Here is a 17,298-nt window from a genome sequence, read left to right as displayed (position 1 = left end):
GGCCAGAAAAATAAAAATTCTGTGCAGAATATTTCAAAATTCTGCAAATTTTATTTGTCAAAATAACACTACATAATCATGCCAGTTTCAATTACTTTGGTAATTTATTTCAAAATACCTGTCAGCAAGTATATCTGTAACAATACAGGCACAGAACAAAATTTCCTGAGGAGTAGAGAGTTAAAGAAACGTCTATGACAACCCAGTTTCTGTTTCTCTGCCCCCTCCCCCCCCCCAGAGCCCAGCCAGGGGCTGGACACCCGACTCCCTCCCTCCCACCCCCAGAGCCCAGCCAGGGGCTGGATACCCCCAACCCCTTCCTCTCAGAGCCCAACCATGCCCCCCCAGCCAATTCACCTGCACCTCTTGCTCCCCAGAACCCAGCCACGGCATCCCCCCAGCCCAGATATTTGACCCCTTCACCCCCCTGAGCCCAGCTGCAGGTCATCCCCCTTGTCCAGATACCCGCACTCCTCTCTCCCAGAGCCCAGCTGTGGGCTCCACCCTTGCCCAGGTACCCGCACCTCCTTCCCCACAGAGCCCAGCTGTGTCCCCGCCGCAGCCCAGACACCCACACCCCCCAGTCACAGTCTCCTCCCGCACGCAAGCGAAGACACTCACTCCCCTAGCCCTCAATGCCCAGGGATACAGAGGGTGAAACAGACTGATGCTGGGTCCAGGCTTGTGTGGAGTTTCCTATGCGCTACCATCTCCTGCGCTTAGGGCGTGCAGGGAACTGAAGCTGCTGGATACCCTTTAGCTCCCTCTCCCTCCCACTGGTTGTGTCTTCTATGTGTGAGCTGAGCTGGGCTCTGCTGGGGCCAGTGGCTCCTAGTGGCCAACGGCAGCACTGCAGTCCATTTTTGTGGCGGAAAGGAAACTGCAAGAAACATCCATTTTTGCAAAATTTTGCATTGCGCAGTGGTGCAGAATTCCCCCAGGAATTGTACATGCAGAGAACTCTCTGCCAGCAGGTCCTTCTCTGTTACTATAGGAGGGGGTGACCAGATCTTTTTTTGATACAATTTTACTTTCTCTCTCAAACATTGGTAGGTTTCACCTTATTCTATTCACTTGTTAGGGTTTGGAAACCTTAATCTGTGTTCTTGAAGATTTGACCTCTCATTGGGTAGCATTTCTGCTCATTTTTACATAATCTCAAGTTTATAAAATTCTGCAGCTAGCAAGTTATAACACAAACTATGGTGTATCACAGGGGTCGGCAACCTTTCAGAAGTGGTGAGCTGAGTCTTCATTTGTACACTCTAATTTAAGGCTTTGCGTGCCAGTAATACATTTTAACGTTTTTTAGAAGGTCTCTCTATAAGTCTATATATTATATAACCAAACTACTGTTATATGTAAAGTAACAAAGGTTTCAAAATGTTTCAGAAGCTTAAGTTAAGAATAAATTAAAATGCAAATTTTATCAGTTTAGTCTGATCCTTGCCCTTGCTTTTCCTTGCTGAGTTTTCCAATGTCTGGCACATATTTGGATACTTTAAGCTTCTGAGTGATCAGTTGTTAGCTGGCTGGCAGGAGGTCAGTGGCTGGAACCCCAGATTGGCAGCTGAGGTGAGTGGAGCTGGCGGCTGGTAAGGCTGAGCAGGGCCGGAAGCCTGGACTCTGTCTGGCAGGGGGCCTATGCTGGAACTCCAACCGGAAGCAAGGTTAGTGGGTCTGTGGCAAGGACCCCGGATGGCAAGGATCCAGCAGCTGGAACCCCAGAGCTGCAACTGAGCAGCTCAGCCTGCCCCGCTCTGGGGTTTCGGCCGCTGGCTCCTGCCAGCTGGGGTCTCAGCCTGCTGCCAGCCTGGGGTTCCTTCACTCAGGCCAGCAGCAGGCACTGAGTGGGACCGGCAGTGGGACACCAGCGGGCAGGAGCCAGCGGTGGAAACCCCAGAGCGATGGCGAGCTGAGCCGCTCAGCCCTCTGCCGCGTGCCATCAAAAATCGGCTTGCATGCCACCTTTGGCACATGTGCCATAGGTTGCCGACCCCTGGTGTATCATGTCATTATACATCCCAATACCAAAAATGCTGTAGAGAGACCAAGTGGGTCAGGCATTATCTTTTATTGGACCAATTTATGTTGGTGAAAGGAGACAAGCTTACACAGAGCTCTTCTTTATGGGTCCCCGGGCTTTCTATTTGACAAAGCCTTGGTTATGAAGTATTACTAATTATATAGAAGTCATTACATAGAATGTCACAGACATCTTAGTGATTTGGTGGTCCTCTCCATTCCCAGAGCTCCCTGTATTCTGCTTCATAATAGACTTTTAAAAACACCATATGGTTGAAAATCACGTTTGCTTGCCATCTTGCTTACCAGATATCCTGCCTGTGTTAGAAATATGGAATTATTAGTTCATTTTAAATCTCTGTTAAAGTCCTATTTGTTTACTCGTCTGTATTTTACCCTTTGTTTTGTAGTTACTGGATTAAAGCACTCTGAGATGCTTGCTTTTAGGGCACCATTCAAAGTAAAGTGAATGATGGACTGGCTTGAAAACAATAGTACAGAATAGGGACTTTCAGCAGAGAAACAGGGAATTTACAGGGACGAAGATAAATTTATCCATTACTGAATATGTATCTACATTAAATACAAAATTGTTCAATTCAAGAGATAGGGGGATTGTAGTTGGCAAAGTATTGCAAAACCACTAGTTATTGGAAGACAAGTGTTTGAAATATAAATACACTGTGAGTGGGTGGATGGGTATAATTAAAAAGATATTAAAGGAATTTTAAAATGAGCAGGCAAAAAAAGTTGTCTTTAGCCTGCAGTCATAACAAAACTTCTGATAGTCAAACTGAAAGCAGAAGTAAGGAAAATTAAGACTAATAATAACATTTATATAATCCTTTACATCTTTGAAGTGCTATACAGACTAACAATTTCATCCCCAAAATACATTCCTGTGGTAAAGAAGTAATCAACCCCATTTTACTAAAGGCAGAACAAATACACAAAGAGGTTAAATACTTTGCCCAAGGCCATGTATCATTGGCAGTGCAAAAATTAGAACTCTGTCATTTTGGGCTCTGAGTCTTGTGCTCAGTCAATGTTGTGTCACACTAGTATGTATGTTGATGGTGGACAAGTAGCAATATTTGTGCAAGCCCCCAGATTTGTACATAAATGATGAACATCAATAAATATTAAACTTTTTATACTCAATGGTTTAACTCAGTGTATTTACAGCAACAGCAGAAGTACTGGTCACAGCAAATTGCAGTTTTTTACAGTGATACCACCAGCTACTATATTGATCTTTAATTTAATGTCATAATAAAAATTTGTTTGAATAAATTGCTCTGTCATCACCCAGTACAACTGTACCTGTCCTACTTCACATGGAGCCCTGAGATTTTTAACACGTGACACTTGTTCCCTTTTAGCATTCTTGTTGTTGTTTTGATTTTTGACGATATGGAGGAAAACTAGTGCTTATGAAAATACAGGATTACTGGACTGACTTCCCTGGAGAATAAAGTCCTCGGGTACATCATAGGCTATAGCAGTACATACTTCTCTATGCCACCATATCTATTTGCCCTAATTCTTTTCTTGACCTATAGAGTTGAAGAGTTCCTGTCTTCATTCAGTTCTTCACTTGTTTGTTGAGATAGCCAGGACCAGTGCCAAATTTGGAAGTAGTTTTTGTGAAGTGGACATTTGTCTTCTGAGAGTCGAGGAAGAGTGAGGCTACTAGTTCACTTACTAATACCTTACATATAATAGCACCTTTTTTATCTTGAAGGATTCCAAAATGACGTACAAATGACTGGATACTCCTTCTTCAATATGTAGTCACATCAGGAAGTGAGGTCTGCAGGCAGATTAATAAATTCATAGATTATAAAGCCAGAAGAGACCATTATGACCATCTAGTCTGACCTTCTGTATTACATAGGCATAGAATTTCCCTGAATTAACTCCTGTTTGAACTGGATCATATCTTAAAAATTTCCAGTAATCAAGAATCTACCACAACCCTTGATAAATTGAACCAAATGGTTAATTACACTCACTGTTAAAAACTTGCATCTTATTTCCAGTCTGAATTTGTCTAGTTTCAATTTCCAGCCATTGTTATACCTTTGTCTGCTAGACTGAAAAGCTCTCTATTACCAAATTTCAGTTGCCCATGTAGGTACTTATAGACTGTAATCAACTCATCCCTTAACCTTCTCTTTTTTAAAATTATACAGACTGACCTCCTTGAATTTGTCACCATAAGGCATGTTTTCCAATCATGGCAATTTCATCACTCTTTTCTGAATCCTCTCCAGGTTTTCAACATCCTTCTTGAATTGTGCTTGAATTCCCCTGTTTATATATCCAGGGATCTCAGTAGCCTTTTGGCAACAGAATTGTATTGAGAGCTCATGTCCAGCTGATTATCCACCACAATACCCAAAGCCTTTTCAGAGTCACTGCTTCCCAGGATAGAGTTGCCCATCCTGTAAGTGTGGACAGTTGGCACAAAACAGTGCCCAACCTGATGTGTGGGTGTTGAGGGAGGAATGGATTTTAGCCAAGAAAATTGAGCAACACCTATTGGAAAGATATAGCTGAATTGTGTCTGTCAGGATTTGAACCTGTGCTTCCAAAAAGTCTGTATGCTTCAAATACGGTGGTAGAAATGGTTAAAACCAAACATTCTTGAAAAGCCCTTGGTAAGATTCTGCTTTGAATTACACTGTGAAAACGGAAACCATGTGTTCAGGGGAGAGTTACAGAAACAAATGTAAAATGGCAGCAACAATGCTAATGGCCGATGCAGAATTAGCAGTAAATAGACGTAGGGGCATCAAGATTAGCAATGTTATGGCACTTCTAAATTTATCTGCTAAAAAAATTATTAGGGGGTTGAAAATTCACCTCTGTCATTGTTACTTAATCCATCATCTGTTCATTGTGATGCCCGGGGGCAAGTGGCATGCCATGGCTAATTTGTTTTTGTTCAATACAGTTCATTGTCATGGCTCACTTTTGTAATTATTTTCAAGAGTAGCTATCAATGAAATAGTGCTAGAAACATATAAGCAGTGGTGCAAGTAGATTTTAATTCTTACTGGTATGCATAGGTGACTCATGGAAGGGACACAAAGGGGGTCAGCAGCTAAAGAGGGGATATGTGACCTCCCCACAGGACCCCCCCCATGTGACTCCTCCCCACCCCACCCCCAGCCTGGGGCCCCAGTACTCTCCACATCCCTTCCCCATCCCTCTTTACCTGGAGGGGGCTCTGTCCTGCTGCGCTGGATACCAATTCCTGAACCGCAGGGCTCTCCCGGGAACCACAGCAGTGCCACCAGGTCCTCCGGCGCAGCTGTATTGCCCATGTTCTTCCCTCAGCCTTGTCCTCCAGCAGGGCTGTACAAACCCCAGACAGGAGATGCAGCTGTGTGGAAGGGCTCGGGGCAGGGCTGGGGGTGGTACAGATGCGCCGGAGTAGCTGCTGGTGTCGGGTCACTGGGCGCCCCCATGTAGTGCTCCTTTTGCCACTATGGTTCCTGGGAGAGCCCTGCGGTTTTTAAGATATGTCTTTCTGGTACAGCGTACTGGCAATAAATATCTTAATGGTATGGCATGACTAACAATACCTGCTTACTTGCACCACTGCATATAAGACTCTTCCAGCAGGAGCTCTTTAAAACCAAACTACAAACCATAATAACGCTACATTATAGTGACATCCTGTAGCAGAAAGGAGGTACTGTTTAATAACACCAAAAATATTCCTTTCACAATTGAGGAGGTAAAAAGTCAATGTGAAAAACAAACAGAGAACTCACTTTTATTCAGTACAAGAAAATACTTCATAGTGAGGCAATATTTACCTGTATTTGTATCTTAAAATTGGCCTGCCAAATCCCAAACTAATACAAATAGCCTCTTGCTCATCTTCAGTGGAGTCAGTTAGCTTTATAGATCTGTGACCTGTGAATACTTCCCAGCAGCCAGTTTTGTTTAAATAATCCATTTATATTTAAGTATTCCACTATTCCTCTCTCCAGTGGTTGCTAGGTATGTCCATAGCAACAGATAGTGATGTTTCAAGTGGAGTTCAATAGGTTGATTGTATGATGAACCAGATAGACAGCAGAAAACAGATATTCTGTTGACACACACATACCTTGATTAGAGTAACAATTTTATAAAAGAAAAAAGACTTGAAAAGAAAACTGACCTTTTTCCAGAATTTTTGGCTTCCATTCTTGACGGTGGTTTCTAGTTTAGCTTTAAAGTTTGGGATGTGTTCTTATAGTTACACTGTTACAATAGTACATGCAGGAGAACAGTGATCACTGCACTGTGATTCAGTTAGATACCACTTGGGTGCTGTGATTCAGGCATAGCCATTACAGGTACTGACGTCTGCTGCACTGAGCTCCTGTTACTAAACAATTAAAATTAACTTAAAATTAACAAAAATGTCTTTTCTGGAGGGAGAGGGATGATTATGTCCCTTTAAAGAAGAACTAAAATCAGTGCAACCTTGAAGATAAAGAATATTGAAACAAAACCTAACTTATGTCGCTTGCCATTTTGTGTATTCATTAGTTTATTATAGAAGACATTTGCTGTGAATAGGAGGTTTCTCTTTCATTGCACAGCATCTCCTTCCCAATTCTGCAATGCTGTCGTCATCCTGTATTTAAAGTATCACTCTGTGATGTCCCTGAGGATGCTGCAGCTTCTTCACCCACTCTGTTTGCAGTGGGAAGGCAGCCCTGCCTCAGTTGTCTATTTCCCCACTTTTTAAAAGGTGGCTACACTCAATTTTATCTTGCCCCTCACTTTGCAAAAAAAAAGGGCAGTATCTGGGGCACTAACTAATATAGGAATAACTTTAAAAATATATTTGAAATAAGTATTTTGGAAAGCACCTCCTGAGAACCCCCGTTCCCAAAGAAGAAATGTTGTAGTACCTCACAGAGAACCCTTAGGGCTCCTTCCAGGCAGCAGCAGCAGCAGGGAGCAGGGAGAGTCTTTCGTTGTTGCCATCTCTCATGATTTTATCAAAGTCTTGCAATATTTGGTGGCTTTTTTAAAGCCGCAGTGCCTGGAATCATGTGATTACATGAGACTCTCAACTTTCAGGGTTTTTTTTAGAAAACCATCCTGGCTGTGAAGGAAAGCTTGAAAACATCTCCCAAGTGCATGCTAAGAATGTTTTTTAAAAACAAACAAAAAAATCCAACATGTATATTTTTAAGTCAATCCCCTAATGTATGGGGCCTTGTCTCATGTTTTTTGAGTGCTTGGGGTTCATAATACTGGGCTGTCAGTCCAGGAACCCCAGTCTCTAGAAATACTTAATAGGGAGTAGAAGGAAAGGAGCAGAAAGCACTGGAGATATAGGCATGATCAGTATACCAAGAGGGCTCTGCTGTTTCACTAGTAACATTCCCTCTAAAACAGTACTGCCATGTGGAGTGGAGCTCATGATGGGTATTGGGGTAAGTGTAAGTCAAAGCAACACCCAGGGCTGTCTCTCTGATCCCCTTTCTGCTGAGGCAGTCAGAGCTGCCCAGCTTGAACTCTGCCTTTGGCAGGTTGGCCCCCTAGGCTAGAAGACAACCAGCTAAAAGGTCTTAAGGCATGTTAGCCTGCACTTCAGTGAGAGTTTTCAATTGTGTTAAACTAACTCAATTTTGCTAACAGGATTGGAAAAAAACACACTCTTTATGCATCAACCCATACTTGGGAGCCGAGCTGCAGGCTGGGGAGGGATATGTGCAAGCAGTGCCTCGAAGGAGTTTGTAACTCCCTTTATATCCTGTAGGAGGATAAAGATGAATGGCATAGGAGGGCAGCCAAGTATTGCCTGTCTTCTGTTGCCTTATCTCCTGTATTTTACAGGCTCTGTAAGAACAGAGATCAAACAATAGGACAACCAGTGGACAACCAGCTTCTATTTTCTTCCCAGATTATCTTGGTGGTCCCTAATGTGCATTAGAAAATTTGGGGGGAAAACAAACACTGTAAATGATTGGTATATTGCAATTAACCCACTAGCTTACAGGTCTCTCTCTCCTCTGCGTGGGAAAGGTCTTAGGTATGCTGCGAAGGTGGAGGGACACAACTGTAAATAAACTGCACAGGGTGTTGAACCAGCAAAAGGTCTTCACGTAATTTGTGGACTGAGACAGAGGCAGGACCAGGGCAGCCCTGTTACAAGTTACAGGGGGAAGGGGCTAAGTAGACTGAGAAGTCTCCATCTCACTGTGTTTACAGCTAGTCGGTCCCCATTGGCCACTAGTATCCTATCAATGCCCATACTGCTTTTGATTCCCTTTCTTTACTGTAGGTCAACTAATTGGTTTTGTTTGGAGCCTTTTGACTGAGTCTTGGGAAATGGCTGTTCCACCGTATATATATGAATTGCATATTTCTTTTGTTAAGTGTGAAAGTAAAAAAGAGGATACGCTCTCTTTAAAAACAAATCTTCATGAAAAATCTTGACTGGCTACAAAAACCTTAGAAATAAAAAACCAGGCTGTCAGCTAATGACTGTCCAGCAGGCCTTTAAGCAGAAGTGTCCAGAAGGTAGAATTTGGTTTATGTTCTGTTTAGCACACTGCACGAATTGAGTTTCACAGTATTCAGTATGTGTTTTGTGTATGTACTTAAGTACCTGAAATCTGAATATTTTGTTCCGCTCAAGAATGAGATCTATCCAGGACCCACATGCTCTTTTGCTACAGTTATGTTATAATATAGCCAGCTTCATAATACTTTAGTCTAGGATTCAGTCCTGATGAAGGTGAGCTCTTAGTTTCATTTAAACATATTTTGTCTGTCATTAATAATTACCAAAAGTGGCAAGGAAATTTTGGAGGAAAACGCGATGAAATTCTTGCTCCACTGAAATTTGAAAAAAAATCCCATTGTCTTCAATGGAGCTAGGATTTATATATATTTATAGCCAGATAATGTATATTTATATATGATATTACTGCATATTTTCTGAGACCAAAAATCCCTCTGGGAATCCTTTAGTAATTACATCATTATACTATAATCTCTGCATTTCTTAGTAAAATCACTGTTACTGGGGGGTATCAGGCTTTGTGGAGAAGGATCAGCTCTGGTTTCATGATATAAACAAAAGTTTTAAAAAGAAATGCAGATTTTCTGGAATTAATGTCTTGTAAAGAGGGTTTTGATGTTTGCATTAGCTAGATGGTAGCACTGGAAAAGAGGCTTTATCAAAGGCCTTTTTTCTAAAATATTGCATTCTGGAGTTTGAACAGATGGCTTTGTTTTAAGCAGAGGCTGAATCAGGTTATTCTGTGGTTTTCGTTTTATTACTGCAATGATTTAGATTTCTAACATCTGTTTATCCACCAATCTGTTAACTAACAGTCTAACAAAATATGACTTTCTGAAAATTAGTCCCTTATATTAAAAAATACTGTTTCTTTCCAATAGTTGTGATTTTTTGTGCAAAGATCCAACAGTTTGGTAATCTGAAGATTTCTTTGGGATATTTGTTAAATATTTCCACCTATGAAAATCAGATAATTTATTTAGGTGCCTGAATGTGGTCTTAGGTGTGCTGATTTAGGTACTCACTGTTGAAAATGCTACTTTGTATTTCTCAAGGCCTGATCCAAAACCATCAATGGGAGTTAAGCATTTAGGAGCTTTGGAAAATCCCATCAGACACTTATTTGTGTCTTCAGGTGCCTAAATACCTTTATAAATCTGTCCCGTTCTCCTTCTACCCTCTGTTGAGCCTTTTGTCCTTCCATTCTGTCAGTCATATCCCTTGGCCAGGCAGTAAGTCAGAGACTCTGGGCTTGACTACATGGTACTTTAGTCTGTACCAGATGGGTGTACTTTTTAGGCCACACTAACATGTCATGCCCTAACTGACCTGTGTGGATTGTACTGGGGCACCCTAAAAGTTCCTTAGTGCATGTTAAAGTAGTTCTGTTTCAAACAGGACAGAAATTGTATTCAGCCAATGTTACGCCAGCAATTTAATTGTAAAATTTGGTCAGGTGTACCATCTGGGAGAAATGTACATTATTCTCCGTACAGGATCTGTTTCCTTTATCCTTCCACCTAGCTCTAGAGGTGTTTTCCAACTTCCTTTATTAATACATAACATTTCAAATGACCCCTTGATTTTTTTTCCCTACAGCTAGTCACCCTCAAGGGTCATAGTGGCAGCACCCTAGTTTGCATGTCAGTTGTCCCTTTCTGGAGATGTTAATTGAGTTAAATTCAGTCTCTCTTTCTCTCTCAAACAATAGTTGTATAGTTGCCTTATATAAGCTATGAATTACTAACAGATTAAAGTGCATCTGTAAGAGTTGTCAGCCTCAAATAGACTATTAAACAAACAGCCTGGAATCAGGTTTGTCCTTAGAATATTAATTGTGATGCTGAAATAATTAAAAAGTTGTCATTGAAAATGAAACAAAAAATAATTGTAATACAAATTTTAAGGCAACTTTAGTGTGAAGAGCCACCTCAGTGCAGCCAAAGATCAGGACATATGCTTCAAAGTGATTTAAAAACATTGATTAATGAATCTTCACAGTGTAGCTAATTAAGCCACCCAATGCAGACAGGCAGTTTAGCGCTTTCCAGATCCAGATCTGAACTCCTAAAGCTTGGGAGCTTCAGATCTTGCTATTCCCCTGTAGCCCCTCTCTAACAACTAAAAATTATTCAGTGAATTAAAACTGAACACTTTTACTTAAACATTTTTCAGAAAATAAATCAATAACTCAGCTTAGAATGTTTAAGATTAATTGGACACTTTAATTAAAAAGATATAAAATAATGTCTTCAATCATTTCTTATCTTATCTCCTGTTTTCCAACTCTTTGGGTACTCGTATCTCAATTTTTTCATGTTACTGTGATGATGTAATGCAGGGGTGGCCAACCTGTGGCGCTGGAGTCACATACGGCTCTTAAGAAGTTAATATGCAGCTCCTTGCATAGGCACTGACTCTGGGGCTGGAGCTGCAGGTGCCAACTTTCCAATGTGCCGGGAGGTGCTCTACCCCTGGCTTTGCCACAGGCCCTGCCCCCTCCCCTGAGCCTGCAGTGCCCTCGCTCCCCCGCCCCAACCAAGCCTCCTACACGCCACCAAACAGCTGATCAGGAGGTGCAGGGAGGGAGGGGGAGGTGCTGATCGGTGGGGCTGCCAGTGAACGGGAGGCGCTGGGAGTGGGGGGTGGAGCTGATGGGGGGCTGCTAATGTGTTACTGCAACTCTTTGGCAATGTACATTGATAAATTCTAGCTCCGTCTCAGGCTCAGGTTGGCCACCCCTGATGTAATGTATAATGCTCGGCTATAGGGTAAGGATACTTTCCTGTACAAATTATATATTTATGTTCATATAGTCTTTTAAAAAGTCTTCTAAATTTCATCCATATATCTAAATTCACATAGACATTCTAATAAAGTTCATTTTGTATATTGCAATTTAGGAAATCCTTCATTTTTTTAAAAGATTCCATAGTAAATTTATCTTAAAATTTCCTTTGCCTTTCATTCCTGAACATTTGCTATATGCTTTATTGTGCACTATCTTGGGAATTCCCAACTAATCACTTACAATAGTTAAATCAATAACAGCAAGGTAATTAAGCAGCACTCTTTCCAAAAGTGCTGCATCACCTATAAGGCTTTTGGCTACAACTGCAGCTGGTATTGGATCTGCCTGAAATGTATTCCAGCATTTAAAAATAATGTTCCTTGTTGCGTATCCTTTTGGAATAACTACAGTAGGAACAAATATAATATGCATCGTATTTAAAGATACTATCATTATTTAATAGAAAATTTCTTCTTTATCCTGTTTGCTTTATTAAATGCAGTATTGATTACATTTTAGCTCCTCATTCTGTAAAGCTATGAAACATTTTGATTCAATTTCCAAGTCAATTAAGCTAATACAGTTCCATTCAACATGGAAAAATTGACCCACAGGGATAATTTAATATATCTTTTTTAAATAAAAACTTTCAAAATGTGATGCCGTGGGCCAATTATGCAGCTGGTGTAGATTGGTGTAACTCAATTGAATGCAATGACACTGCTCCAAGTTACACCAGCTGAGGATCTGGCCTGCTGTCTTTATCAGGAGGTTGAGCTGTCAATCATTATGAGTATCTTTACAGATGTTTACTGTTATTTGTCTTCTGATTATAAAGTCAAAATGTCATGGATAACATATAACAAACATAGCTCCTATTTAAACAATCTTTCCACAGTTATTCTGTTCCTCATTGTTCAAAATATAGGCTAGCATACAGCAGTTGGGAATACAAGTTCCTTCCATTGCTGTCCCTTTTATGAAGAAGAACATTTCTCCAAAAGTAAAATAATTGTGAGTTAATATTTATGAAACCAGACCATGCAAAAACACTATAAGAGGAAAACTCCCTACTGATCTATTGGAGCGAGAATAACTCAAAACATTCACATGCTATTTGAGTAATGTTAGTATATAAACTTTTCCCATCTAACATAATTAATCACTTACACCTGCAAATGTTCCTTTAACATATATGGAACAGAATGTATGTTTTGCATTTGTTCATAATTTTGTTACATAATCTATTATAAGAAAACTCCAGGTCCCTTGATGGTGCCTCGGATAGTATTTCTAAAATGATAGGTTTCCCAAGGGGGTTCACTGAAAACATAATATTTTAGAGAGAACACGTTAGATGATACTGTTGGAAACTCAGCCTTGTATCCTTTAAAGATTTTTTTACGTTCTTGATTTTCTTAGTCAGTGGAACTAGTACCAATATATCAGGTTAAGCACATGCATACATCTCTGCAGATTCAGAGCCTCAGTTGTGCAATCTTTTTCTCTAATAGCATGTATTCATTATGATAGGTTTCAGTAGTTAGTTCATCAGTGCCTTTGAAATATTGGGCGTGTGTTATGAGATAACCATTGATTAAAAAAAAACCATTAACAATTTTAAAATCCCATTTCATATCTTTAGCAACTGCTCTTTTGCTAACAATTGCAGTATAATTCTCTAATTTATTTAAAGCTCTCTCCTAGAGCCAGTTTGTGTGGAGGAGGGAGGAGGCCACATTCCTCCATCAGCACCTGTATATACAACTTCTCAAAAAATCTGTGAAACTGTTAGTGCGAGGAGGTTTAGATTAAGATTTTTCTCTTAATATTCCCTCTAACTTCCTCAGTCTGTGAACCTTGTGAAGTAATGAGATAAATATTATTATTCCAATGTTACAAGTGAGGAAATCAAGACACAAAAGGATGAAGTGATTTGGCCAACATAACAAAGGGTTCCATTCTACCACCCTTACTCATGCTGAATTATACCTTACACCGCAATGAGCCCCCATTAATTGAACTAGATTGTGCCTTACTCCCCTGTGCAGCTATGTAGGATAAGACCCTTCCACTCCCACTAAACATACACAACTGTGATGCTGCATAGGACCAGTCCAGATAGCAGTTCTAGCACAGTTGAAAGAGCAGAAGACTTTATGCATGATACTGCTTTACGACCAAGTGGACAGGGAGGATCAGAAAGAGAGCACAAATATGGATCTCCACCCATATGGGCTAGCCGGAACTGTTGGGGCATGCAGTGGGGATCAACAAAATTACTTCCCTCTGAGTCTGGGCAGAAATTGTGCCCCCAACCCATATTCAGGGCTATGATTTAAAGGTACACTTGAGCCTAGTGCAGTACTCAGAGTACTGTGACTATGGGTGGTAGATTTGGGCCCAGTGTTAGGAGTTTCTTGCTTCAAGTCCTATATTGAGATCGCTAGATTGTGCATTTATCAAAGTCAGCATGAAAATGACTGCTGCCTGACCCACAACTCTGCCACTATAATGCTGTGGGGTTCCTTTTTAATTTTCATATAATCTTTGAACTTCTCATGTCCTACTGAACACTATCCCAGTGTTTCTCAACCTTTTTGATACCAGGGACCAGCTTGCTGCCTTCCTATAAACTGTGTCAGGGAGATCTCAGGGACTGGCACTGATCCACAGACTGGTCGTTGAGAAACACTGCCCTATCCACACTAGGACCTTATCATGTGGTCTTAATGGTTCCAACCCTGGAAATCCTCCCAATGACCCAATTCTGAACACAAAGTTTAATCTTCTAGGTGGCAAAATATTGTGCTCCTATTAGATGGTTAAATCAGAGTTCCTCATCTTTTATAATTTGTGAATGTGGCATTCTGAATAGTTAATACTGCTGCCTTGCACCATTAGTGATAGCAGTGCTGGTGTTTGGTCTGTGTTGTCATTACAAGCCAGATAAGGAGAACTTAACTTGTGGAAAGGAACTGATTCAGTGGAGAGACTATATTTATTCCAAGCACTTAAATTTTTACATATTTTCCTAGATTTATATTTTGTCTAATAGAGTCAAAAGACTATACAGCACATGTAAAATGCAAACAAACTGATCTTACTGCAGTACAAATGATTAGCACTGTCTTACAAGGGAGTGTATGAAGACAACTGTTATGTAGCAGCTCTAAAAAAGAGTAAATTATATTAGACCATGACATTTATTGACTCCCCTAGGACTACGCCACCACCAACTACAGAATAGTGTTGTGCTTTCATACCTGGTTTAGATTAAATAGTTTTGCTCTTCACTCCCTCTATATACACGATTCTTCAGCTGAGCATGTTAATTAGTCTCCTGCTCTTTTTGTATCTGTAACTGAAATAATTACACAGGCCATAAATATAGAATATTCTGTCTCCTGAAATTCTATTGCCTCTGATTTTTAACTGAACTGAGTGCTTTCATTCCCAGAGTGCTGATCTTCTCACTTTCTGAGGTTTTCAGTCAAACGGGGTTGGCAGCAAAATGATGTTTGCCAGGAGCATAGAACATGTGAGCCGTATAGTTATGGTCAAACTCTTTGTCTCATCATTCTTAAATAGCTATTTAATTTTTATATATCATTTATTGTAGTCTTCTGTATGACTAGAAACATCTTAAACAACTTAAAGAAGAGAAAAGGCTCAAACATCACAGACCCAAAAGCTCTTGAATTCTTCCTGTGGTTGTGTTTGAAGATAAAATCCTGCTGTTGAGTTCCACACATCTCTGTTTGAATGACCTTTGAATAGTGTGTTGTCCTGCCAGATTCTGTACAGCTTATCCTTAGTTAATATCATTGCTCCTGTTTTAACATGATCCTTTGTTTTCCTAAACAGAGCTATAACACTGGAGAATCAGTTGGTGATCCTTGCAGCAGAAGCAACAGATGCAGGAGGTTACTATGTCCAAGCAGTCAATGAAAAAAATGGAGAGAACAAGACGAGTCCATTTCTTTATCTGAGTGTAGCGAGTGAGTATTGAAATCTCACCAAATTTGCTTTGGTATTGAGGTCACTGAAAATGTTCCCAAAGATCGGCATGTTGAAAAGCATTTACTAGCAAAGTGATCCTGAAAGGCGCGAAGCTTCTCATGGGAGGTATGGAGCGCACTCAACTCCCAGTCAAGTCAGTGGGAGTCCAACATTAAATGGTTTTAGACAAAATTTGGGGTTTGGTATAGAGAGACCTCAGCCTGCTTGGTACCATGGCAAAGACACCATTAATAATCCTTTTTAATGTTTTATTAAAGATTCAGAAAAGAAGGAAAAACAGTTAAAGCATTTGAAAAATGTTAAGTAAGGCTTTCCTTTTGTCAACATCCCTTGTTCGCTTTCCCTTTAGCTAGAGGGAGTTTTTAGAAGGAAACCCTGTGTTTTTGACAGTCTCTCAAATGGAATTAAAGATAATTACTATCCTTTTAGGGAAAAGAGGAGAAGTTAGTTGAAATGGGCTAGACCTGCTGTTGTTACTGCTGTTAAAGTCCAATCCCATTTCCTAGAAGACAAAACCAAGACATTAAGCCACAAAAGGGGAGAGAGAAGAACAGCAAGGGTAGTAAATGCAGCCTTTGTCTTTGATGTTGACACTCACAGCTGGAGAAACACAGGCATAGAACATGATCATATTAATCACTCTGAGACCTGGCAACTTGTACCAGTATTAGGCTATTTAGGGCATTGCAGTTAGCGGTTTCTTTGTAGCCTGGTGAGGAAATATCTCAGGATTAGGACTAAGAAGGCCTGGGGTCCCAAGAGATGATGGAGGTAGTTGTCAAGCTGTCTGGAGTAACTCAGAAGCATGAGTACCAACTTCAGGTTAGTCCGTTAAGAAGCAGGGCACACCCCCCAAATTGGTTGAGTTCTATACTTAGATTTCATCAACCATCCAGTGTGAACTCCTCAGGCACCACAACAGATTTAACAGGGAGTCACAGACAGTCCCCTTGGGAACTCCAGTTGATCTTACCACCTACATAAACTTGCCTTTGTGAAAAATAGTCCTTTGCATCAAAAATGGTTACTCCCTGTCCCAAAGGACCAGTCACTTACCCTAGGCATGATTTTAACATAGTTCTTGAGTTTTATCAGAAGGGCTTTTTGGTTGGACTAATTCAATCTTTTTGTCTCAACTTTTATACCTTTTCCCCTCAACATTTGTTGTAGGTTTTTGTGACATTTTATGATCTTTGACTCACTTTTCACAGATGAGCTCACAGTTAGGGTAAACTTATAGACCCAGTTATCACAACAGGTCCTTCTGAACAATCAGCCAGTCGGTTTTGAACCATGCCGTACTAATCTGGGGATAAAGCTTGACCACTTTCTAGTCTTTCAACAACAATTGAGAAGGTGTATACTACTATCCAGTCAAGGGTCACACTGCTCCACAGGCTTAAGTAATGGGGGGGAGGGGCAAGAAACTATCTCTGGCATACTTCTACGGTCTTTTATCTGTCCATCAATATTGCTTCTGTCTTGTCTTGGTTGAGTCTCAACTCACTGTTATCAACATCCTGAGGCTGGCCACACTCTGAAAAGGTTGGCATAGCATCATGTGGATTGGATGAAAAAGAGGAACAGAACTTCGTGCAATCTGCATCGTGATGATTGTGCAGCCCAAATTGCCGCACCGTATGCCCTATTTGCTTCACACATGTATTAAACAAAAAGGTGAAAACCAATGAGTAGTTTCACCAGCTGTGGAAATTTAAAGCTCAAGTCAAGTTCAATTTCCTCAGTTATTGTTTTCCCAACTTTGGACACCTAGAAAAAGTGCTGAATACCTACCTGCTGGAAGCTAAAGTGGCAAGTTGACCTCCCAAAAACTGAGGCACACAAAATAGATATAATTAAAAATGTAGCCTAGAGATCCAGTCCAGCTCCCTTTGAAGTCAGTGGAAATATT

The 17,298-nt window shown here is 40.6% G+C and overlaps 1 protein-coding gene and 1 long non-coding RNA gene across 5 annotated transcripts in view; one reads left to right on the top strand and one right to left on the bottom strand.

The window, feature by feature from the left end:
• The window catches only part of SDK1 (sidekick cell adhesion molecule 1), a 672,152-nt gene that overhangs the window by 376,235 nt on the left and 278,619 nt on the right, over window positions 1–17,298 (top strand). For all 4 annotated transcript variants that reach the window (XM_050966275.1, XM_050966276.1, XM_050966274.1 and 1 more), the window contains one exon: window positions 15,231–15,364. In XM_050966275.1, coding sequence (XP_050822232.1) covers window positions 15,231–15,364 — 134 coding nt within the window. The remainder of the gene's footprint in view (window positions 1–15,230; window positions 15,365–17,298) is intronic.
• LOC127057566 (uncharacterized) overlaps window positions 1–17,298 on the bottom strand; it is a 477,062-nt gene that overhangs the window by 306,569 nt on the left and 153,195 nt on the right. The gene's annotated exons all lie outside the window — the stretch shown is intronic.

This window comes from Gopherus flavomarginatus, chromosome 9 (assembly GCF_025201925.1).
Source record: "Gopherus flavomarginatus isolate rGopFla2 chromosome 9, rGopFla2.mat.asm, whole genome shotgun sequence".
NCBI classification, from domain to species: domain Eukaryota; kingdom Metazoa; phylum Chordata; order Testudines; family Testudinidae; genus Gopherus; species Gopherus flavomarginatus.
Note: the sequence above shows the minus strand (reverse complement) of the source record. Positions and strands in the feature narration are given on the sequence as shown.